Raw genomic sequence first — 24,436 nt, 5'->3', positions numbered from 1 at the left:
CAAGATCTCCAAGGAGTTTGTATGTTCTCTCCGTGTTTGCGGGGGTTTCCTCCGGGCACTCCAGTTTCCTCCCACATTCCAAAGACATACTGATACGGAATTTAGATTGTGAGCCCCATCGGGGACAGTGATGATGATGTGTGCAAACTAGAAAGCGCTGCGGAATATGTTGGCGCCATATAAAAATAAAGAGATTATTATTTTGTTATCTACAGAGCATGGAGTCCAATGTACACAGTGGAGCACACGGTTGTCAGTACTTACTGCATCTTCTCAAGAACGGCTTGTAGCGCGTCGCCAAGTTCAAGAAGTACAGACGCTCTGGAGCTGAGCCCTTCGGTCAGCAACATCACCTGATGGTAGACAGGAGGCAACATTTACTCACACCAAAATTATTCTAATATAATACAAAAAGCCATAAAAATTGGTCTGGATTTAATTTATATGAACTCAGAAATAGTGATGAGCGAGTGTACTCGTTGCTCGAGTTTTCCCGAGCACGCTCGGGGGGGTCTCCGAGTATTTGCTAGTATTCGGAGATTTCGTTTTTGCTGCTTGATTTACAGCTACTACCCAGCCTAAGTACATGTGGGGGTTGCCTGGTTGTTAGGGAATCCCCACATGTAATCATTTTGTCTAGTGGTCGCAAATCATCTAGCCGAGGCAAGAAAAACAAAATCTCCGAACACTAACAAATATTCGAAGATCCCCCGAGCATGCTCAGGAAAACCCGAGCAACGAGTACACTCGCTCATCACTACTCAGAAATTATTTTTCTCTAAACCATCTTCAAGTATTAAATACATTTCAGTAAGAGTGTTCAATACTTTTTCCTGTGTCATTTCCCATTTTTACACATAACTTAATTGATGGACATCTGTGGTTTGATTCATCAGCAGGATTTCACACCCCAAAGTATTTATATGTGTAAATATATATATGATATGCAGATGAGGCTGAAGTGCTACGTGTAGATCTGAAGCCTCTGTCACTCCAACTCTAGTTTTGCTACATATATCTGTAAAAGTCAGACTAATTAAAAAAAAACTGTCTAAAAATCCATATTTGAAGTGGGCTACATAGTTCTTATCACTGTAACCCTTGTTTGTGCAACATTTCAAACCCTTGTTTGTGCAACAGCTTTATAACCATTATATTCTTGCTTATTAATCACACTATATACCTTGCCCTACATTTTGGCATAATCTAGCCTATAAAGCATTTGAAAAGTGCCAAACTATGAAAAGCTTTCCATTGCCAAAGTCGAAGTAGCGGACCATACGGAGACAGTACATGTCCTACAGGCGGATATATATTACCTGTCTTTCCAGCTGTAAAACCTGGGACTTTAAGAGTTTGACGCGCCGTTCATCTAAGCATTGGTTCTTGTCCTCATCAATTAGCTGCCTGTACTGAAATCTATGGAGAAGATTGAAAAACTCCATTCAGTTTCATTCAGTAGTGCAACTCTGGGGTCCGGGGCTCGAATCCCACCAAGGACAACATCTGCTAGGAGTTGTATGTTCTCCCTGGGTTTGCGTCGGCTTCCTCTCACACGTCAAAGATACACAGATAGGGAATTCATATTGTGAGCCCCAATGGGGAAAGTGATGATGATGTATGTAAAGTGCCGCCGAATATGATGCTGCCTAAATATTTGTGATCACAATATTGTTATTAGAATGTCTTGCTTTTGTGTCTCTTTTTTATCTAACTTGTTCTAATTTAAGAATAGAAATGTATTTGAATGATTAATAAAATGTATTCGCTTATCAGGGACATTGCTTCATCGCTCCAATTGCAGACATTTAAAGTGAATCTGTCAACTGGTTTTTGCAATGTAATCTGACAGCAGCATAATGTAGGGTCAGAGACCCTTATTCCAGCTAATTGCAGCAGTTGCAATAAAATCAGTTTTCTCTTCTGAAGATTGAGCAGAAACTGCAATGTTGAGTCCGGTGTAACCCAGCCAGACCAGCTTTCTGTGAACACTGTATATAGACAAGGAGCTGCTAGTCAGTAGTGGGGTGGAGTTGGACCAGCAGGCACGTGCCAGCTAGTCATATAGTGATAATCTCCTCCTGATAAAACCTAATTTGATTGAAACAGAAACATGCAACCAACTAAGTGACATAGCGCTGGAATCAGGGTCTCTGCCCCTAAACTGTACTGTTCTCAGATCACATAGCAAAAACCTGCTGACAGATTCCCTTTAAAACAAATAGAAATAAAACTATGACATTTTTGCTCCAAGTTAGTCATTGGATCATTTGAGGAGGATTGGGCTGATGTTGCTGTCCACATTAGTCTACTCCTGTTAAACATCCCTGAGAAATAAATAGCCTTGTAAGAAGTTTTATATGGCCATTAAACAATTCACTTTAGGCTCCATGTAAATAGTTGTGTTGTGACTATGTGCAAATTCTGTAGGGTTACACAGAGTGTAAGCTTTTGCGGGTCCCTTTTTGTACCACTATATGTAACTCTGCATTGTTCCTTTATTTTTTGGACTCTGTAAAATAACAAAAACATTATGAGGAAAACATTGATCGAAAGACACAAACCTCAGATCTTCTAGTTCCTGTTTAAGTTGTTCATTTTCTTCCTGCAGTTTCTAAAGAGTGAGAGATTATATGAAAAAGTAAATCTTATAGATGCAGAAACATCACGACATAAATCAATCTATAAAAAGTGAAGTTCAGACCTTTATTTAATATAAAAAAAATAAAACAAAATAAACCAAACATGAGTATCCTGATGAAAAGATTTAGGACACCTATAAATGGTGGAACGTCATTGGCCCCGACTGTCCTCTAACTGAAGTGTTTTCAAAGCAAGGAGAAGCCAGGCATGGAGACTCATTGATTCGTAGCTGAGCCACAGTCATGTACCCGTAACCCTAAATGACATGTCAGAGACACTAGAGAATAGAAGAAATGCATCCCCTATCATTACTGGATGTCACACGCACTGATCGTATAACGCAAAGGGGTTGTGTTAGTACGTAAAGGTCCTATGAGTGGCCGGGGTGGCGTGACGCGACACTCGTGGTCCCGATGCAAACTCTACATACAACAAAGTCCCAAACTGACATGGGCATTTAATAGGTTAAGCCGTCTTCTATGGGTCCCCCTACACTAGAGTTTGGGTGCTACTGCATTCCCTGCACCCACTGGAGTTACGCCCCTGAAGCCTTGTTATGATCTCGGACTTTGAAGAAGATATTCTTTATAGCAATGAATATTTTGCAATGAATTTCCCCTTTGCTCTGAATATTTCAAGCTTTACTTTTAGCTTATTTTCTTTGGGAAATATACAGGAACACATTAGGAAACTGACCGCCAATTTGTGCTCATTTCCTGAAGACCTCCTTCTTGAGGCATGTGACTGGAACGCATTCTGGACATCTCCTTTTAATAGCATCTTTCCATGATTCCCTGGGCCAGTGGAAAGATGTGCGCCTGCCGTGGACCGGCGGACGGGCTTCCCAGCCTAGTCAGAAAAGAAACACACAGATGCATGACTGCAAAAATAAGACAAACATTATACAAGAACCAGTGGAAGCAAAAACGACTGTGGAAAATCCAGGGTGCAGCACCAGCGTATAGAGATGTACTGAAAGACTGCGTTATAACCTCACTATGCTGGACAGTAAAAAGCCAGAATGGTGCGAGAAAGGACAGTGACCACGCAGCTACTTCTACATTTGGAAATGGATATGTGACCTAGGAATGAGAGGGCTCGTCTCTCCTGTTTGATGAAGCATCCTAATCATACTACATTGTATTACATGAATGAAAACCTAGCTTATAATAGATACTGTAAGTTCACATCCGTCTGAAGTGTGGTGGATTTGGAAACTGGATAAGATTTTACAACTCCACATGGGCTGACATTAGATCATTCAGAATTGTAAATCAGAAATCAAACCACGGGTCTCAATTGGGAAAATCCTAATAGGCCAGAAAAGTGCAATCCACCTCCAATCAATAAAATCACAACAAGAAAGGAGTTAAAATACATAAAGTCAGCAGAAAAAGTAATAGTAAGAAACAGTACCGCATGAAATATCAAGGCACACTGGTGTCAGTATTAAATAGTATCTCGAAGGGCATACGCCAAATAGATCAGATACAGTTAAGTCCATATATATTTGGACAGAGACAATATTTTTCTAATTTTGGTTATAGACATTACCACAATGAATTTTAAACAAAACAATTCAGATGCAGTTGAAGTTCAGACTTTCAGCTTTCATTTGAGGGTATCCACATTAAAATTGGATGAAGGGTTTAGGAGTTTCAGCTCCTTAACATGTGCCACCCTGTTTTTAAAGGGACCAAAAGTAATTGGACAGATTAAATAATTTTAAATAAAATGTTCATTTCTATTACTTGGTTGAAAACCCTTTGTTGGCAAGGACTGCCTGAAGTCTTGAACTCATGGACATCACCAGACGCTGTGTTTCCTCCTTTTTGATGCTCTGCCAAGCCTTCACTGTGGTGGTTTTCAGTTGCTGTTTGTTTGTGGGCCTTTCTGTCTGAAGTTTAGTCTTTAACAAGTGAAATGCATGCTCAATTGGGTTGAGATCAGGTGACTGACTTGGCCATTCAAGAATATTCCACTTCTTTGCTTTAATAAACTCCTGGGCTGCTTTGGCTTTATGTTTGGGTCATTGTCCATCTGTAGTATGAAACGACGACCAATCAGTTTTGCTGCATTTGGCTGGATCGGAGCACACAGTATGGCTCTGAATACCTCAGAATTCATTTGGCTGCTTCTGTCCTGTGTCACATCATCAATAAACACTAGTGACCCAGTGCCACTGGCAGCCATGCATGCCCAAGTCATCACACTGCCTCCGCCGTGTTTTACAGGTGATGTGGTATGCTTTGGATCATGAGCTGTACCACGCCTTTGCCATACTTTTCTCTTTCCATTATTCTGGTAGAGGTTGATCTTGGTTTCATCTGTCTAAAGAATGTTCTTCCAGAACTGTGCTGGATTTTTAGATGTTTTTTAGCAAAGTCCAGTCTAGCCTTTTTATTCTTGATGCTTATGAGTGGCTTGCACCATGCAGTGAACCCTCTGTATTTACTTTCATGCAGTCTTTTCTTTATGGTAGATTTGGATATTGATACGCCGACCTCCTGGAGAGTGTTGTTCACTTGGTTGGCTGTTGTGAAGGGGTTTCTCTTCACCATGGAGATTATTCTGCGATCATCCACCACTGTTGTCTTCCGTGGGCACCCAAGTCTTTTTGCATTGATGAGTTCACCAGTGCTTTCTTTCCTTCTCAGGTTGTACCAAACTGTAGATTTTGCCACTCCTAATATTGTAGCAATTTCTCGGATGGGTTTTTTCTGTTTTCGCAGCTTAAGGATGGCTTGTTTCACCTGCATGGAGAGCTCCTTTGACCACATGTTTACTTCACAGCAAAATATTCCAAATGCAAGCACCACACCTCAAATCAACTCCAGGCCTTTTATCTGCTTAATTGAGAATGACATAATGAATGGATTGCCCACACCTGTCCATGAAATAGCCTTGGAGTCAATTGGCCAATTACTTTTGGTCCCTTTAAAAACAGGGTGGCACATGTTAAGGAGCTGAAACTCCTAAACCCTTCATCCAATTTTAATGTGGATACCCTCAAATGAAAGCTAAAAGTCTGAAATTCAACTCCATCTGAATTGTTTTGTTTAAAATTCATTGTGGTAATGTCTATAACCAAAATTAGAAAAATGTTGTCTCTGTCCAAATATATATGGACTTAACTGTAGGTAGGTGAGGCAAAATCAGCAGTATTACACCATACTTATGTATATTAGTAAAGGCAAGTATAGAAGTATAATAGTTACATATACATACTGATGGTAAATAAAATAAATTGCCTCAAAAAACACCCCAAGTTTATCACAACATGTTGTAGTATATAAATAAAGTGCAAGTGCATAAATCCTCTAAATCCCAATGATAGTAGTCATTGTGAACTATCCTGTTAAATAACAATAGCAAATGTTGGAGCAAGGGATAGAGATAATAATGAAAGACCTTACTTGACAGGTTTGCTGACCCATATGTGCTAAACCCCAATGTGCCTTTCACCCTGCTTCCTCAGGGGATGAGTCTGGAGCACAGATACTATTTAACACTGACACCACTGTTTTGAGATATTTCATTAGGTACTGTTGCTTACTATTACTTTTTCTGCTGACTTTATGTATGTTAACTAATTTCTTCAGTAAAATTGTGATTTTATTGATTGGAGCTGGATTCCACTTTTCTGGTCCCTTTGCGATTTTCCCAATTGAGTCCTACGGTCTGATTTCTCATTGATTGAGTGCATCCATATTATTGTTCATGGATCTATATAAGGAGTAACATTTATACTACGATTTTTAAATCCGCTGCAAATCATTTCTGTTGTGGATAGAAAACAGATTTGTTGTACATGTTACACACTGACTTTAAAGTGGAAGGCTACATTCATACTTCTATTTAGACAATCAGATTGTCTGTTCCATTTTTAGGAATTGAATAATCTAATTGATGCCCAAAATGGATCTGTTACATCACTGATGAAACACCAAGGTTACTTCCCTTCACCCATGACAGCACACCTGAGAGACTTTTGTAGAATGAAACACCTTAGGGAGGGACCACCGCTTGCAGCACCCTTCTACCAAAGGTTAGGTCAGCAGAGGAGGATAGATCTAGCTGGTAGTTTTTGAAGAAGGTTGAGGGTGAGGACCAGGTAGTGGCCTTACAAATATGATCAATTGATACCTCAGCCTTCTCTGCCCAGGATGTAGCCACTGCTCTGGTGTAGTGAGCCTTGATGCCTTCAGGAACCGGAGCGCCACTCGCAGAGTAGGATAAACTAATGGCCTCCCTTATCCATCTGGCAATGGTACTTTAAGCTACCCCATACCATTTTTTGCTATACTAGAAGGCTACAAATAGGGACTGATCTTTCCTCCACTGACTAGCTATGGACATGTATTGTAGCATGGACCTCCTCACATCTAACGTATGGAACTTTTGCTCCCCTGGGTTCCTAGGATTATTGCAAAATGATGGTAAGGTGACCTCCTTACTTCTATGGAACATAAGGACTACCTTGGGGGGATAGGCCGGATCTGGTCTTAGAACTACTTGGTCTTCAAAAATATGAGTATATGAAGGGCATATAGACAGGGCCTGTAAGTTGCCCACTCTACGGGCCGATGTTAAGGCTACCAGCAATACTGTTTAAAGTGTGAGTAACTTCGGTGATAACTTCTGTAAAGGCTCAAAGGAGTTTCTGGTTAACCCCTTCATGACCCAGCCTATTTTGACCTTAAAGACCTTGTCGTTTTTTGCAATTCTGACCAGTGTCCCTTTATGAGGTAATAACTCAGGAACGCTTCAACGGATCCTAGCGGTTCTGAGACTGTTTTTTCGTGACATATTGGGCTTCATGTTAGTGGTAAATTTAGGTCAATAAATTATGCGTTTATTTGTGATAAAAACGGAAATTTGGCAAAAATTTTGAAAATTTCGCAATTTTCACGTTTTGAATTTTTATTCTGTTAAACCAGAGAATTATGTGACACAAAACAGTTAATAAATAACATTTCCCACATGTATACTTTACATCAGCACAATTTTGGAAACAAAATTTTTTTTTTGCTAGGAAGTTAAAAGGGTTAAAATTTGACCAGCCATTTTTATTAGGGACCACCTCACATTTGAAGTCAGTTTGAGGGGTCTATATGGCTGAAAATACCCCAAAGTGACACCATTCTAAAAACTGCACCCCTCAAGGTACTCAAAACCACATTCAAGAAGTTTATTAACCCTTTAGGTGCTTCACAGCAGCAGAAGCAACATGGAAGGAAAAAATGAACATTTAACTTTTTAGTCACAAAAATTATCTTTTAGCAACAATTTTTTTATTTTCCCAATGGTAAAAGGAGAAACTGAACCACGAAAGTTGTTGTCCAATTTGCCCTGAGTACGCTGATACCTCATATGTGGGGGTAAACCACTGTTTGGGCGCACGGCAGGGCTTGGAAGGGAAGGAGCGCCATTTGACTTTTTGAATGAAAAATTGGCTCCACTCTTTAGCGGACACCATGTCACGTTTGGAGAGCCCCCGTGTGCCTAAAAATTGGAGCTCCCCCACAAGTGACCCCATTTTGGAAACTAGACGCCCCAAGGAACTTATCTAGATGCATAGTGAGCACTTTGAACCCCCAGGTGCTTCACAAATTGATCCGTAAAAATGAAAAAGTACTTTTTTTTCACAAAAAAATTCTTTTAGCCTCAATTTTTTCATTTTCACATGGGCAACAGGATAAAATGGATCCTAAAATTTGTTGGTCAATTTCTCCTGAGTACACCCATACATCACATGTGGGGGTAAACCACTGTTTGGGCACATGGTAAGGCTCGGAAGGGAAGGAGCGCCATTTGACTTTTTGAATAAAAAATTATCTCCATCGTTAGCGGACACCATGTCGCGTTTGGAGAGACCCTGTGTGCCTAAACATTGGCGCTCCCCCACAAGTGACCCCATTTTGGAAACTAGACCCCCCAAGGATCTTATCTAGATGCCTAGTGAGCACTTTAAACCCTCAGGTGCTTCACAAATTTATCTGTAAAAATGAAAAAGTACTTTTTTTTCATAAAAAAATTCTTTTCGCCTCAATTTTTTCATTTTCACATGGGCAATAGGATAAAATGGATCATAAAATTTGTTGGGCAATTTCTCCCGAGTACGACGATACCTCATATGTGGGGGTAAACCACTGTTTGGGCACTCGGCAGGGCTCGGAAGGGAAGGCGCGCCATTTGACTTTTTGAATGGAAAATTAGCTCCAATTGTTAGCGGACACCATGTCGCGTTTGGAGAGCCCCTGTGTGCCTAAACATTGGAGCTTCCCCACAAGTGACCCCATTTTGGAAACTAGACCCCCCAAGGAACTTATCTAGATGCATATTGAGCACTTTAAACCCCCAGGTGCTTCACAGAAGTTTATAACGCAGAGCCATGAAAATAAAAAATAATTTTTCTTTCCTCAAAAATGATTTTTTAGCTTGGAATTTCCTATTTTGCCAAGGATAATAGGAGAAATTGGACCCCAAATGTTGTTGTCCAGTTTGTCCTGAGTACGCTGATACCCCATATGTGGGGGTAAACCACTGTTTGGGCGCACGGCAGGGCTCGGAAGGGAAGGCACGCCATTTGGCTTTTTAAATGGAAAATTAGCTCCAATCATTAGCGGACACCATGTCACGTTTGGAGAGCCCCTGTATGCCTAAACATTGGAGATCCCCCACAAATTACCCCATTTTGGAAACTAGACCCCCAAAGGAACTAATCTAGATGTGTGGTGAGGACTTTGAACCCCCAAGTGCTTCACAGAAGTTTATAACGCAGAGCCATGAAAATAAAAAAATATATATATTTTCTCAAAAATGATCTTTTAGCCTGCAATTTTTTATTTTCCCAAGGGTAACAGGAGAAATTTGACCCCAAAAGTTGTTGTCCAGTTTCTCCTGAGTACGTTGATACCCCATATGTGGGGGTAAACCACTGTTTGGGCACATGCCGGGGCTCGGAATGAAGTAGTGACGTTTTGAAATGCAGACTTTGATGGAATGCTCTGTGGGCGTCACGTTGCGTTTGCAGAGCCCCTGATGTGGCTTAACAGTAGAAACCCCCCACAAGTGACCCCATTTTAGAAACTAAACCCCGAAAGGAACTTATCTAGATGTGTGGTGAGCACTTTGAATCCCCAAGTGCTTCACAGAAGTTTATAATGCAGAGCCGTGAAAATAATAAATACGTTTTCTTTCCTCAAAAATAATTATTTAGCCCAGAATTTTTTAATTTTCCCAAGGGTAACAGGAGAAATTTGACCCCAATATTTGTTGTCCAGTTTCTCCTGAGTACGGTGATACCCCATATGTGGGGGTAAACTACTGTTTGGGCACATGCTGGGGCTCGGAATTGAAGTAGTGACATTTTGAAATGCAGACTTTGATGGAATGCTCTGCGGGCGTCACGTTGCGTTTGCAGAGCCCCTGATGTGGCTAAACAGTAGAAACCCCCCACAAGTGACCCCATTTTGGAAACTAGACCCCGAAAGGAACTTATCTAGATGTGTGGTGAGCACTTTGAACCCCCAAGTGCTTCATAGAAGTTTATAATGCAGAACCGTGAAAATAATAAATACGTTTTCTTTCCTCAAAAATAATTATTTAGCCCAGAATTTTTTATTTTCCCAAGGGTTACAGGAGAAATTGGACCCCAAAAGTTGTTGTCCAGTTTCTCCTGAGTACGCTGATACCCCATGTGTGGAGGTAAACCACTGTTTGGGCACACATCGGGGCTCAGAAGGGAAGTAGTGACTTTTGAAATGCAGACTTTGATGAAATGGTCTGCGGGCGTCACGTTGCGTTTGCAGAGCCCCTGGTGTGCCTAAACAGTAGAAAACCCCACAAGTGACCCCATTTTAGAAACTAGACCCCCCAAGGAACTTATCTAGATATGTGTGGTGAGCACTTTGAACCCCCAAGTGCTTCACAGACGTTTACAACGCAGAGCCGTGAAAATAAAAAATCATTTTTCTTTCCTCAAAAATGATGTTTTAGCAAGCATTTTTTTATTTTCACAAGGGTAACAGGAGAAATTGGACCCCAGTAATTGTTGCGCAGTTTATCCTGAGTATGCTGGTAACCCATATGTGGGGGTAAACCACTGTTTGGGCACATGTCAGGGCTCGGAATTGAGGGAGCACCATTTTACTTTTTGAATACGAGATTGGCTGGAATCAATGGTGGCGCCATGTTGCGTTTGGAGACCCCTGATGTGCCTAAACAGTGGAAACCCCTCAATTCTACCTCCAACACTAACCCCAACACACCCCTAACTCTAATCCCAACTGTAGCCACAACCCTAATCACACCCCTAACCACAACCCTAATTCCAACCCTTAGGCTATGTGCCCACGTTGCGGATTCGTGTGAGATTTTTCAGCATCATTTTTGAAAAATCCGCGGGTAAAAGGCACTGCGTTTTACCTGCGGATTTTCCGCGGATTTTCTGCGGATTTCCAGTGTTTTTTGTGCGGATTTCACCTGCGGATTCCTATTGAGGAACAGGTGTAAAACGCTGCGGAATCCGCACAAAGAATTGACATGCTGCGGAAAATACAACGCAGCGTTTCCGCGTGGTATTTTCCGCACCATGGGCACAGCGGATTTGGTTTTCCACAGGTTTACTTGGTACTGTAAACCTGATGGAACACTGCTGCGAATCCGCAGCGGCCAATCCGCACCGTGTGCACATAGCCTAATTCTAAAGGTATGTGCACACGCTGCGGAAAACGCTGCGGATCCGCAGCAGTTTCCCATGAGTTTACAGTTCAATGTAAACCTATGGGAAACAAAAAATGGCTGTACACATGCTGCGGAAAAACTGCACGGAAACGCAGCGGTTTACATTCCGCAGCATGTCACTTCTTTGTGCGGATTCCGCAGCGGTTTTACAACTGCTCCAATAGAAAATCGCAGTTGTAAAACCGCAGTGAAATGCGCAGAAAAAACGCGGTAAATCCGCCAAAAATCCGCAGAGGACCAGAATACGTGTGCACATACCAAAACCCTAACCCTAGCCCTACCCCTAACCCTAACCCTACCCCTAACCCTAACCCTAACCCTAGCCCTAACCCTACCCCTATTCTAACATAAGTGGAAAAAAAAAATTCTTTATTTTTTTATTGTCCCTACCTATGGGGGAGACAAAGGGAGGGGGGTTATTTATTTTTTTTTTTATTTTGATCACTGAGATATAATCTATCTCAGTGATCAAAATGTACTTTGGAACGAATCTGCCGGCCGGTAGATTCGGCGGGCGCACTGCGCATGCGCCCGCCATTTTGGAAGATGACGGCGCCCAGGGAGAAGACGGACGGACCCCGGCAGGATCGGTAAGTATGATAGGGTGGGGGGGAGCACGGGGGGGGGATCGGAGCATGGGGGGGTGGATCGGAGCGCGGGAGGGGTGGAACGGAGCACGGGGGGGTGCATTGGAGCATCGGGGGGTGGATCGGACTGCAGGGGGGGTGGATCGGAGTGCAGGGGGGTGGTTGGAGCACGGGGGAGGGTGATTGGAGCACGGGGGGTGCGGACAAGAGCACGGGGGGAGCGGAGCACAGGACGGAGGGGAGCCGGAGCAGTGTACCGGCCAGATCGGAGGGCTGGGGGGGGCGATCGGTGGGGGGGGGGCACATTAGTATTTCCAGCCATGGCCGATGATATTGCAGCATCGGCCATGGCTGGATTGTAATATTTCACCCGTTATAATAGGTGAAATATTACAAATCGCTCTGATTGGCAGTTTCACTTTCAACAGCCAATCAGAGCGATCGTAGCCACGGGGGGGTGAAGCCACCCCCCCTGGGCTAAACTACCACTCCCCCTGTCCCTGCAGATCGGGTGAAATGGGAGTTAACCCTTTCACCCGATCTGCAGGGACGCGATCTTTCCATGACGCCACATAGGCGTCATGGGTCGGATTGGCACCGACTTTCATGACGCCTACGTGGCGTCATGGGTCGGGAAGGGGTTAAAGCCTCCAAGACCAGATTCAGGTCCCAGGGAGGGATCTTCGGGACAATGACCTGCCTAGACCTACTACAAGACTTTACGAACCGGGACACCCACTTATTGGAAGCTAGCTTGCAGTTATGTAGGGCCCTCAGAGCTGAAACTTGAACCTTGAGGGTGCTAGTTGCTAACCCGAGTTGCAATCCTGCCTGTAGAAATTCTAGGATAGGTCCCACCAGCGCTACATTCCCTAACAGTTCCCCCAGGAAGTCTAGGAACTTCCTCCATGTTCTACCATATATTCTGGATGTGATAGGTTTTCTACTCTTCAACAGGGTGGAGACTAACCCTGGTGAGAATCATTAGCAACTCAGTAGTGCCCTCTCAAATTTCAGGCTGCCAGATGGAAGCCCTTCAACTTGAGAGTGGCTCACTGGTCCTTGGGTAAGCAGGTCCGGAACTTCTGGCAAGATCCATGGATCTGTAATTGACATCTGCCTTAGAAGGGAGAACCATGGCCTCTTCAGACAAAACGGAGCTATGAGAATTAGCCTCGCTTGATCCGCTCTGATCTTCCGGACTACTGTCGGAATCATTGCCATCGGGGGGACACGTACGCCAGGGAGAACTTCCGGGGTATTTGTAGGGCATCTACAGCAAATGGATGTTCCCTTGGATTTCGGGAGCAGAACTTCCTGACTTTTTTGTTGTGTGAGGTGGCAAACAGGTCTATCTCTGGTTTTCCCCAAGCTTGCACTATTTGTTGGAAAACCTGAGGATTTAAGGACCATTCCCCCGTCTCAAGTCTCTGCGACTTATGAAGTCTGCTTGTATATTTTTGACGCCCCTTATATGTAGAGCCGTGAGAGATAACAGGTGTTGTTCCTCTAACTGGAATAGTAGATCTGACACCTCTACCTCGTCCCCCCTGGTGGTTGATATAAGCCACCACTGCTCGATTGTCCGACATGATTCGAGCATGGCGGCCCCGAAGCAAGGGAAGAAAATGTCTCAAGGCCTTTTCCACTGCCCACGGTTCTTTCACATTCGAACAGTGACTCCTTTCTAGCGGGGACCAGGTCCCTTGCACTGAGTGGAATCTCATGTGTGCTCCCCAACCTGTACCACTTGCATCAGTTGTGATAATGTCCTCGACTGGTTTTTGCCGCAGGACCCCCAATGTCAGATGCTCCTTCACAGTCCACCAGATTAGGGAATCTTTTACGGCCAAGGAAAGCTATAGTTTTCCTTCTAAATGTCCTTTCAATAATTTCTGCGCTAACAGAACTTCCCACTGCAGCTGTCTTAGGTGAAACACTGCCCACCCTATAGCTGGTATGCATGATGTTAACGAGCCTAGCAGGGACATTGCGTTCCTGTTCCTTAGCATCATTGCTGGCTGTTGTATTCCTGTAAGAGCCAGGCTCCTTATCTTGATTATCTTGCTCGGAGTCCAGTATTAACCCTAGGAAGGATTGCACTTTTTCTGGTGCTAATCTCGACTTGGGGGTATTTATTATCCATCCTAAATCTATTAGAGTTGACATCGCTTCTCTTACTTGGTGTGTGCAGTGGGCCTCCGACCTCCCTACCACAAGGAAGCCGTCCAGGTATGGGACAATCACTGGGACGGATGAATTATATTTTTAAATGGTCTTTATGTTTAATACCCACAAACTGGGGGAGATGTTTACCCATGCAGGGGGGAAGAGAGAGAGCCTTCCCCTTACCTCCGATCTGATGTCATTGGGGAGATTTTTTTGATGATGCAGAGGGCTCTTTGAACATGTAGCCCAACCCTCTTTTTTCTTTAAAGTCCCAAATTCTCCTATCTCCTGGGGGTCAACCTCCTCAAATGGGTACCTCCTTTTTGATGAAGAAGATAAAGTACCAGACCTCTCAGGCCTTTTCCATTCTTTATCAATGCCTTTATTTTCGCATTGACAGGGAACGTGCGTTTCCTTTTTTTCTCCAACCCACCGAACATAACATTCTCTAATGACCTAGGTGCTTTTTCTTCCTTAAGGCCCATTGTAGACCTGTTTGCTTTGTCTTTCTACATCCTCAGTTGGGAAACATGGTCGGTCCCCTATATCACTGTCCGAGGAGGATTCTGAGGACTGGAGAGAGGAGGCAGCGGCAGAGGAAGACAGGGATCTTTCCCGACCTTCCTGCTCTAGAGAGGCCTCTGAATCCGTAGGCACCTTGAGGCTTGTTTTTCCAGCTTTTTTAAGGGCTGCTTTTAAGGAGCCCTTTACTTCTGCCTGTATTATAGCCCTAAGGCTAGTGACAAAATCAGGGGTCTCTTCCTGTATGGTCTTATTAATAAGCACAGAGATTTTTCTGCCACTGAACTGCCAGCGGTCTTTTGCAAAGGACACATTCTCTGTTCTTTGTTTCACTGCTAGACTTCCTTGACCCCTAGTGATCAAGCAGAAAAAATGGACCCTGTTACCATAAGGGTGACATTCACGAAGATCACTCACCACCACTGTCAGTCAAGGGTACCGCTTTCGGAGGCTGATCAGATGCATGTACAACATCCCTTCTGGACGTCGAGGAGTCTTTCCAGACAGGACGACTGCCACTCTTACCACTTGAGCGGCTACTGTTCCTGGTATGCTGGTGGCTCGGCAAGGCATCTGGTGAGAGCTCCTGATGCTGTAACGGCGGTGGCTGCTGCTGCTCTTGCCCTACTTCCATGATGAAATTCTGGGCACGAGTGCGTCTTCTGTGGTCATCCCTCTTTATGAGGGATCCACTGCACTCCGCACCTCCTCCGGTGCCCATCGATAGTCCCTACCCCCCTCTGACACGCCGCCAGGCTAGTTTAGCCGGCCGGCATTTTTTCTTCATGGGCGCCGCCATTTAGGATCCGATGCCCGCCCCGACATCACGCAGACCCCCCCCATTCCCAGCGTTCCTTGCGCGTCAGACACGCGCGATACGGAAGCGGTCACCCCTCCTGAAGCTCCTGGATGCCGGCAGAGGGGGGAGGGCGGCATGGCAGCCACGGAAGAGCACTGGACTCCTGACTGTGCTGCACCCACGCCCACTCGGACGGCGCATCCATCACCCGAAGACCGGCGCACAGGCCCTGCCTGTTCCTCTACGTCGGGAGGGGAGAGGGTAAGTAGACTGTGACCCCCGTCTTCAGCATGTCCCTGTCAGGACAGGAAACCCAAGCGAGGGAGAGGTACCACCCTTTTATTTTCAGTAGGGTTCCTGTCCTGACTGGGCGGATCCCCTCTCTCAGGTGTGCTGTCATGGGGGAAGGGAAAAATGAAAGTAGATCAAACTTAGACTAATATGGGATTGAAAAAAATGTGCATCATCCATGACTTTTTTTTCCGTTCTAAATGAAGAAACATAACGGAAGCCAGACAAAGCACATAATCATCGATGGGGTCCCTCTTCTTCCATTTACATCAGTTCTGCAAGGGATCCAAATGGACATTGAAGCCATTATTCCCCTCAAAAAATAGAACAGAAAAACAAAATGTTTTAACACAGTCTTACACACATCAGCCAATCACTGAGCTTAGCGGCCGATGACATCTACTTCATCACAGCTGCTGAGATCTTTGACTGACTGCAGCACTGTTGACATGACATCAGTGCTGCAGTCAAACAATAGATACTGGGGTCAGCAGTGAAGAGACAGTGCTGGACCCAGGTAAGGTAAGTAAATCACAGTTTTTGGGGTTGTTGTTTTTTTTTTTGTTTGTTTTTTTTTACATTGAACTGTGCTTGGCAACAATAGTTTGCTGAAACCCCATGAATATTATGGCAACTGGTCATCAGAGATTTGAGTTTTCTATTCAGATCCCACCTCTAATTAGTCAAACCTAAAAGAGGCAGCAAGCAGTCACCCCTTCATTGGCATGGATGCCATGTGATACCAGTGTTTTTATACACTAGCTGTGTAGTTTCAAGTAGGGCAGCACGGTGGCTCAGTGGTTAGCACTGGCCTTGAAGCGCTGGGGTCCTGGGTTCAAGTCTCATTAAGAACAACATCTGCAAGGAGTTTGTATGTTCTCCCTATATTTGTGTGGGTTTCCACCAGGTTCTCCGGTTTCCTCCCACATTGCAAAGACATACTGATGGGGAATTCAGATTGTGAGCCCCATCGGGGACAGCGATGAAAATGTATGTAAAGCACTGCAGAATATGATGGTGCTATATAAACAATGCATAATAAATACATAATAAGTGCCGAACCAGCAGTGATTGTACAGATGGCACAACTTCTATAATTCTCATACAGTATAGGGTTAGGTACTCCATTTTGTCTGTTTTGCAGTAATTTCCTAGGCAAAATAGAGGAAATGTTGTAGACTGATCTAGTTTCAGACCAACTATCTATTAATCCTTCATTAGCAGTTCCCCTGAGTTGCATGGGGACATATAATCAGAAAGTGATTCATATCTCATTCATAGTCTACACTTCAAATAAAATGTAAAACAAATCACAGATTAGTAAGCAGAAAATCCATGTCGCAACTTTTGCATTGTGCTCAAAACACGCCATACATTAATAAGATTCCCTAATGTACAAGTCAGACAGAAAACTGACAGATGCCACTATATAGCCATACATAACTAAAAAAAAAAGTGAAAAAATGTCAGACAGATGTAAACACATAATAGCCACCAAACCATTACATATGTAGACACTTAAATATAGGAAGCCCCACCAATAAGCAAGATAGTAAACATCAGAATCCTCAGATGAAGCCCCAGCTAGATGCATGTCAGGTGTATTTCCCTGGGTGGAAGTAGGTATACAATTTATTTAATCATGGCAGCTTAAAGATGATTTTTTTTTAAATATATTTTTGCTTCTCTTATGGCATATGAGGTATTCATCTTTTCTACATTGGCTGGATTTATAACACTGATGTGTATCATCTTGCTCATCGGTGGTGTATTTCTATATATACCTGTGTCTACATATTGTAGCAAAGCCAGATAGGACTGGGTTAAATCCTAGAACCACGGGATTAGATGCACTTGACTAGCTTTGACTAAGAACCAGGGCCTGTGGTCACAAGGGGTCAGTCTGCTGAATGAAGTACAGTTGAGGGTGGTGAAGCTGGTGAGTGACCTGCCAAAATGTGAGCTATAGCTGGGAGAGACATGCCATGCCAGAGCCTCTCTCTGAATGGAGACTGCATGGGTCAGCTAGGAAAGCTGAGTAGTCTGTGTGTTTGAGCTGAAGAGAACTGTGTAGAAGCTGCAGCCTGTTCAGTGTGAACTGTATATACACCAACTAAGAAAAACAGAGATCCCTAAAAAATAACTTTTATTAATATGATTAAAAAGACTATATTTATCCACAAATAAAACAGTATTAAGTGTACCTAGTAGACCCTAGACCGAGCTACAATGAACCCTGCCTGACAGTGGAGGTTGGCACCCTACTTTACTGCGGTAGGCGCCCCCACTCCTCGACGGCTAGCCCTTACAAGCCCTATAAGGACCTATAATCAAAGGAAGACTAGTGAGCCCTGCTGAAATCTATGCTAATCACCTGCCTACCCAGTGGAGGTTGGCACCCTAATTTTCTGCGGTAGGCGCCCCCACTCAGCGACGGCTAACCCTAGGGTCCCTAATAATCCCTATAATTCGGGATAGACAAAGAAATTTGTCCCACAAACACCACTGATACCCGTAGAAGAGAGAAAAAAACAAAACAAAATAGAAAAAGTAACCTAAGCAAAAAAATATAAACAACAAAAAAATGTGAGTGGCGCATACCGCAACAGCATCTTTATTGTGTGTGTGACTGCATAACCCCTGATGAACCCCCGCCATTCCCTATGGGGGTAAAACGTGTTGGGCATTGCTGGGGAATTATCTGACAGACGCTGGTGATGTTCATCTACATGTAACCGCCCTGTATCTTTTGGCAACAGCCGGATCCACACCATGAGATTCCAGCAAATAGATGAGTACATTGGTTATAACATGAATCTGACTGTCTATTTGCACTAACGGGACGATTGTGTCCTTTAATCCTCACTACAATTACTCTGAGGAGCCCTCGCTATATTATGACCGAGTGGTGGTTGTGGTCCTGACTGTGTGCCTTCTAGAGGTGCTTTCCTCGTTTTTTGTTTTTGTCCATCTCTTGTCATTGTTATTGTGCCATATTTCATGGACATACACTATTTGTTATTTTACATCAAGCATCTGCATATTTTGTAGTGTAACAAGAATGGACCTCATTTAAGTGCTGGGTATTTCCTTGTGGACATATTATTGCATCCAGTATACCCGTATTTGGGTTAAGGTATTTCACTGTACAGTACCTAGAGTACATGTTTTCTCCATCATAGCATTTTTCTACACTGGTATGGTACGGTACTAGTACACAAAATTGGGCAACCACACAGTGTCACAGTGTTTGTTATTATGTATTGTGTGGGGGTACTCTGTATAAGAAGATGTGAATTGCTGGAAGAGAAGAGGAAGAAATGTACAGTGATGCACCAGTCCGACAAGAGGCCAAACAGACAGGCCAAGTGGCTAGAGCACTATGGAGCTTGTAGCTTTGTCACATTCACACCAAATGTAAGGTTTCAACACAAGGTGCACAGCGCCTAAATGGAGTAACAGATTTGAAGGGGTTTTCCGAGCTTAAATCTTTTAGTCCCAGTTTGTTCTGTCTAAAAATCACTGGGTTCAACTCTCTTGTGCCACCTACCTTGTCATGACCACTGAGCTCAGTGATTGGCAGCAGCGATCACTCTATCACTCTATAATCATGATGTCATTGCCGTTGCCCTGTCAACAAAAAGGGGCAACAAAGCAATGGCAGTAAAGGGATAGAAAGCCCTCGGTCAGACAAGTTTGTTTTTGTGCACAAGTTTTCCATTTTTTGATGGATCGCAGAACTCATCAGTTGTATAAAAAAGGACGCCATACTAACACCAGCCACTTGTTTTTAAAAGATCCATAGCAAAGATTACATAAGAAACAGAATTAGGCCTTTTATTATTTTTTTATTGAGAACATTCATCAAACTGATGCCGAAGCACAAGCATGACATATGGACATGATAAAAAAACTACCATACATTCAGCATGAAACGCTCACGTTAACTCATCCTTAGATTTCCTATCTGTACACAGCCTAAGCCAGTGCACTAAAAAATAAATAAGTCTGGAGAACCCCTGAAGAATAGATTGGGTAAAGGGTAACATAAAAATAATTACACAAACAGCAATTTTGATCGCATGCACAGAAGACAAACCGCAGAAATGTGAAAACATTGATAGGGATTAAACCCATATTAGTAATGAATACAGATGATGGTTCCTCTGTTCGGGGGGTTCAGAGGTTTTAGTAGCTTACGCTATGGCCAAGCAGCAGCTGTTTTCATCCACTGACACTCATGTCCATTGTCCTGTTAGAATAGGAGAAGTTGAATAGAAGTGATCGCAGTAGGAAAGCTCGCAGGCACCACACGTTCAGTGCCAAGCGCCACACTCTAATTAGTGAGCAGTTCCGGTCTGACAAGAAGGCCTTAACCTTCTGGAGGGCATAATGAGCCAGGCAATGTTTGAAGCTTAAAACTAAGCTGCAGAGAACAAGAAGGGAGCTGAGAACTACTTTAAAATGTGCTAAACCAACAGATACAGGTGACCGAACACTGAACTGTACACTTGGCAAAGGCGAGTGAAGCTCTGGGGGTAAAGAGGGGTCGCTGGGGCTTTGTTGGTCCTTTTGTTTACGAAACAAGTGACACAATCTGAGCGATCACAGCTCCTCGCTGATAGTTATGGGCAGCAAATTAGAGGCAAAACTAACTTAGCGTTAATAAAAATGATGAGAGGCAAATGAGGAGGAATGAAAAGTGGAAATTGCTGCCGAGCTTTGTTTAAATTTTTAACAGGCCAGGAGGAAGACGAGTATACATATATCCAAGCCTGAGTGCAACACAATTATTGGCTTGTTATTTTAAGCAAGATGTTTCACATTAGTCCAAGTTCAGATTGATTTTTTGTTGCTGACCACAGAGGAAAAAAAGTCCTCCTGGATTGTCAGTGTCTTATCTCTGTAAAAGCTAGGTTCTAAAGTTGAGCAAAACGTTTGACAAGACTCTGGTCCAGCGGCCATGTTAGAAGTCTGTGCACACCGGACCAGAGCCCTGCTAACTTCCTTCAGCCTCCAGTGTCTCTTCTGGAGGAACAATGACCTGTATGTTAAGAACAGCCTACAAAGAAGAGATGATGATGGGAATGCTGCAGATACTAGGATGTTCCCATGGTTATGGTCTCTAACTTCCTACTACCTCCAATTTCTCTTCTGCAGGCACGATGACCTGTGTGTTACAGACTTTGTGCGGCCTATTAGCCAAAAGAGACGCTCTGGACGCCGGCTACTAGGACATTCACAGTTCTTTGGTTCGGCGGCCATGTCAGTAGTCCGAACACATCAAACAACAGCTCTACCAACTTCCTACTACTCCATCTATTCTGGTGGCACAATGTCATGTGAGTTAACCCCATCACAACATGCGCCGCACTATTACAGCGCATGTCGTGTCTCCCCCTTTGATGTGGGATCCGGTGCTGCGCCCACATCAAAGTCACGACATGTCAGCTGTTTTGTACAGCTGACATGGGTGCGCAATAGCGGCAGGTGGAATCGCGATCCACTCGCTGCTATTAACTGACAGTTGCATTTAACTACCGCTTCCAGTCATCAGGCCGGAAATGAGAGCATCGCCGACCCCGTCACATGATCGGGGGTCAGCGATGCGTCGGCATGACAACCTGAGGTCTCCTTGAGACCTCTATGGTTCTTGATGCCGGCTTGCTGTGGTCGGCGCTCATAGCAAGCCTGTAATTTAGCTGCATAGGAGCGATCTGATGATCGCTCCTATGTAGCTGAGCCGATCCAGTTGTGCCAGCTTCTAGCCTCCCATGGAGGCTATTGAAGCACTGTAAAAGTTAAAAAAATGTTTTAAATATGAAAAAAAAATAAAAAAATGTTAAAAAAGTTTAAAAGGAATCTGTCACTTCCCACCCCCAGGCGTTTGTAACTAAAAGAGCCACCTTGTGCAGCACTAATGCTGCATTCTGACAAGGTGGCTCTCTTAGTTCTTGTTCCTGGCAGTGCTGCAGTAATCGTTTTTGAAATTTGTCCCTCATACCTTTGAAATCGCCACAGTGGGCAGGTCTTTCCCTCCTAATCTTGACGTCTCACAGCCGTCACTCAGGGCCTCTGCGCGCCGGGCGCCGCTTCCTCTTCCTTCATTAGCGTCCCTGCACTGTAAGTTCGAAGGGCAACGCAAGTGAGCATGCCCGGAAAAAAAAATAATAGCGCAGGCGCCGGGAACGCTAATGAAGAAAGAGGAGGCGGCGCCCAGCGCGCAGAGGCCATGAATGACGGCTGTGAGGCGTCTGGATTAGGGGGGAAAGACCTGCCCACTGTGGCGATTTCAAAGGTACGAGGGACAAATTTCCAAAACGATTATTTCAGTAGTTCCAGGAACAAGAACTAAAAGAGCCACCTTGTCAGAATGCAGCATTAGTGCTGCACAAGGTGGCTCTTCTAGTTACAAACGCCTGGGGAGGGTGTTAGAGAATTGTTCCCCACATCTAGTGTAGATTTATTCAGAGCGCACAATAGGGTGATACCCTAGGGCGGAAGAGTGGGTAAGAGCAGGTTACACTCACCTGGTGGAGATGTGACAGGAACAACTCACATGTAGACATGAAGAAAAACAGCAGCTGCTGCCCCGAGGATGGTGGATAAATCCTCCAGGAGATACCGGATCCAATTGGATGAACCAGTAGGTGTTTTTTTATTTATTTATTTTTTACTTGTTAAAGATAATGGTAAAGTGCAAAAAACATTGTGAATAAAAAGAAAAAAAAAAAAGTATTCGCATCATCATTTCTGAAGAATTAATTTACTCCAGCAGCGCTGCCCACCTACACGTTCATCCAACTGGATCCAAAGTTAGAGGATTAGCACTCAGAAGGGACTTGGATGAACTTGTTGAGTGCTAAAGTCCTAAGGACTTCAGTGAAAGCTATTTTTGCCCTAAGATGTTAACTAGGATTAAAGAAATATGGCCAATACAAAGAACTGGCACATGATTTATTTTTTTTAAACACCTAACAAAGAACTCGGGAATATTCATTACATGTGGAGGAAAGACAATTCTGACATTAAGAAGGGTTCTTTACAGTTCGAGCAGTGAAGAGTTAGTAATGGCAGAGAATTTATTGGCATTTCAAAAAGGACGGGATGCAGTTCTTATAGCAAATGCTACTGTAGTTGACCAATGATCTCATGACAGATTACTGTAGTTGACCAATGATCTCATGACAGATTACATATAATTAATAGAGCATTGTTGAACTTCGATAGATTTATGTCTTTTTTCAACCTATGTAAAAAGGCAGAACTTCAAAATAACACCTTCATGTATTCCCCTTGCAACAATTCAGCTATTTTAGCTTTTTTTAAGCATTTCCTTTTTTAAATTTTATGTATGCTTATACCTGCAACCATTTAAAGGGAACCCGACAGGTCCCCCATGCCGCACAACCGCCACCATGTGTTTATTGTTATGTTAACACCCTGCCTGACAAACCCTTGGTACAGTATAAGTGATTGCAGTGTATGACAAATAAGAATGTGAAAAATCTGCTACCGCCATGCTAATTAGGCTTAGACTAGTCCAGAGGGCGTTGGTTTCCCCAATGTGAAGTACACCGGCTTCACTGCGCACTGACATGAAATGGTGAAAGTCACGGGCATGTGAGAGAGCTGGCAGAGACAGGGGCACGGCAACATGACAACCATTCTGGGCACACCAAAGCCCCCTCGAGTAGTCAGAGACTAATTAACATACTGCAAGTGAAATTACCCCACAAGTGACTCTTACTACATGTATGTATGTATGTATGTATATATATATATATATATATATATATATATATATATACTGTAATATGAAGGACAATATCTGTAAAGCGCTATGGAATATGATGGCGCTATATAAGTAAGCAAAACAATTCTATCACAAGGGCAATTCTATCATTAGTCCTCCAGGTGGCTCCCACACTCATCACAGCAAGCTGCAAACTACATGATCCCGCTTTACCAGTCTTACGTGGAAACTTGCTGACATCTAGTGGCCTACATGAGAACTGCAAAATGTATGCTTTAAATATTTAAAAAAAGAGATTATGTACAATTTAAAAATAATAATAATAATAATAATAATAATAATAAATATAAAGAAGAAAAAAAAGGTTTTATTTCTAAATATTAACTTGTAGCTTTGTTTACAAAATAATAACTAAAAAGAAACCTTGGGGCCTGTAAAAATGAATAATTGTACCTGTCCCTGTGTACTACTCAGTAGCAGCCCTAGACCTCTCGGGTCTCTCTAGACATCAGGTCACCCGGAGTCAAGAGTCTTTGTGATATAATGTCCCCGATGACGCGCAGTCAGGAAATCCTTGAAATGTTGTAATATTGTGTATGAAACATTGATTAGGGATGCTAGAATTATCTGTTAGGTGGAGGTGTGACCACTGGGACCCCCAAAAGATCCCAGTAATGGGGCTGCCTAGTCGTCGATCACCTTTCTCCATTTAAGCCTATGTGAGATACAGCCAAAGCGCACTTACAGACTATAGTGGGGTCTCAGACTTCTATCTTCTGGGATCAGATATTAGAGAAATATCAAACTGAAATATTTTGAAGGAAAACTTCATTTAAAGAATCATTACTCCATGAAATGCCAAATCCTGAAATGTCGGCCTTGGTGACAACTTTTATCATTTCTGCAACTTTTAACATTCAG

General features: G+C 43.4%; 1 protein-coding gene across 3 annotated transcripts in view; it reads right to left on the bottom strand.

Annotated features, from left to right (window-relative positions):
* The window catches only part of LOC138664991 (uncharacterized), a 201,978-nt gene that overhangs the window by 157,353 nt on the left and 20,189 nt on the right, over positions 1-24,436 (bottom strand). For all 3 annotated transcript variants that reach the window (XM_069752115.1, XM_069752110.1, XM_069752124.1), the window contains 4 exons: positions 3,340-3,492; positions 2,565-2,614; positions 1,320-1,419; positions 265-353 (listed from right to left, as the gene is read on the bottom strand). In XM_069752115.1, coding sequence (XP_069608216.1) covers positions 265-353; positions 1,320-1,419; positions 2,565-2,614; positions 3,340-3,423 — 323 coding nt within the window. In that variant the 5' untranslated portion in view covers positions 3,424-3,492. The remainder of the gene's footprint in view (positions 1-264; positions 354-1,319; positions 1,420-2,564; positions 2,615-3,339; positions 3,493-24,436) is intronic.

Source organism: Ranitomeya imitator, chromosome 1, assembly GCF_032444005.1.
Source record: "Ranitomeya imitator isolate aRanImi1 chromosome 1, aRanImi1.pri, whole genome shotgun sequence".
Taxonomy (NCBI): Eukaryota; Metazoa; Chordata; class Amphibia; order Anura; family Dendrobatidae; genus Ranitomeya; species Ranitomeya imitator.
The sequence above is the reverse complement of the archived record's forward strand: the minus strand, read 5'-3'. Positions and strand labels throughout refer to the sequence as shown.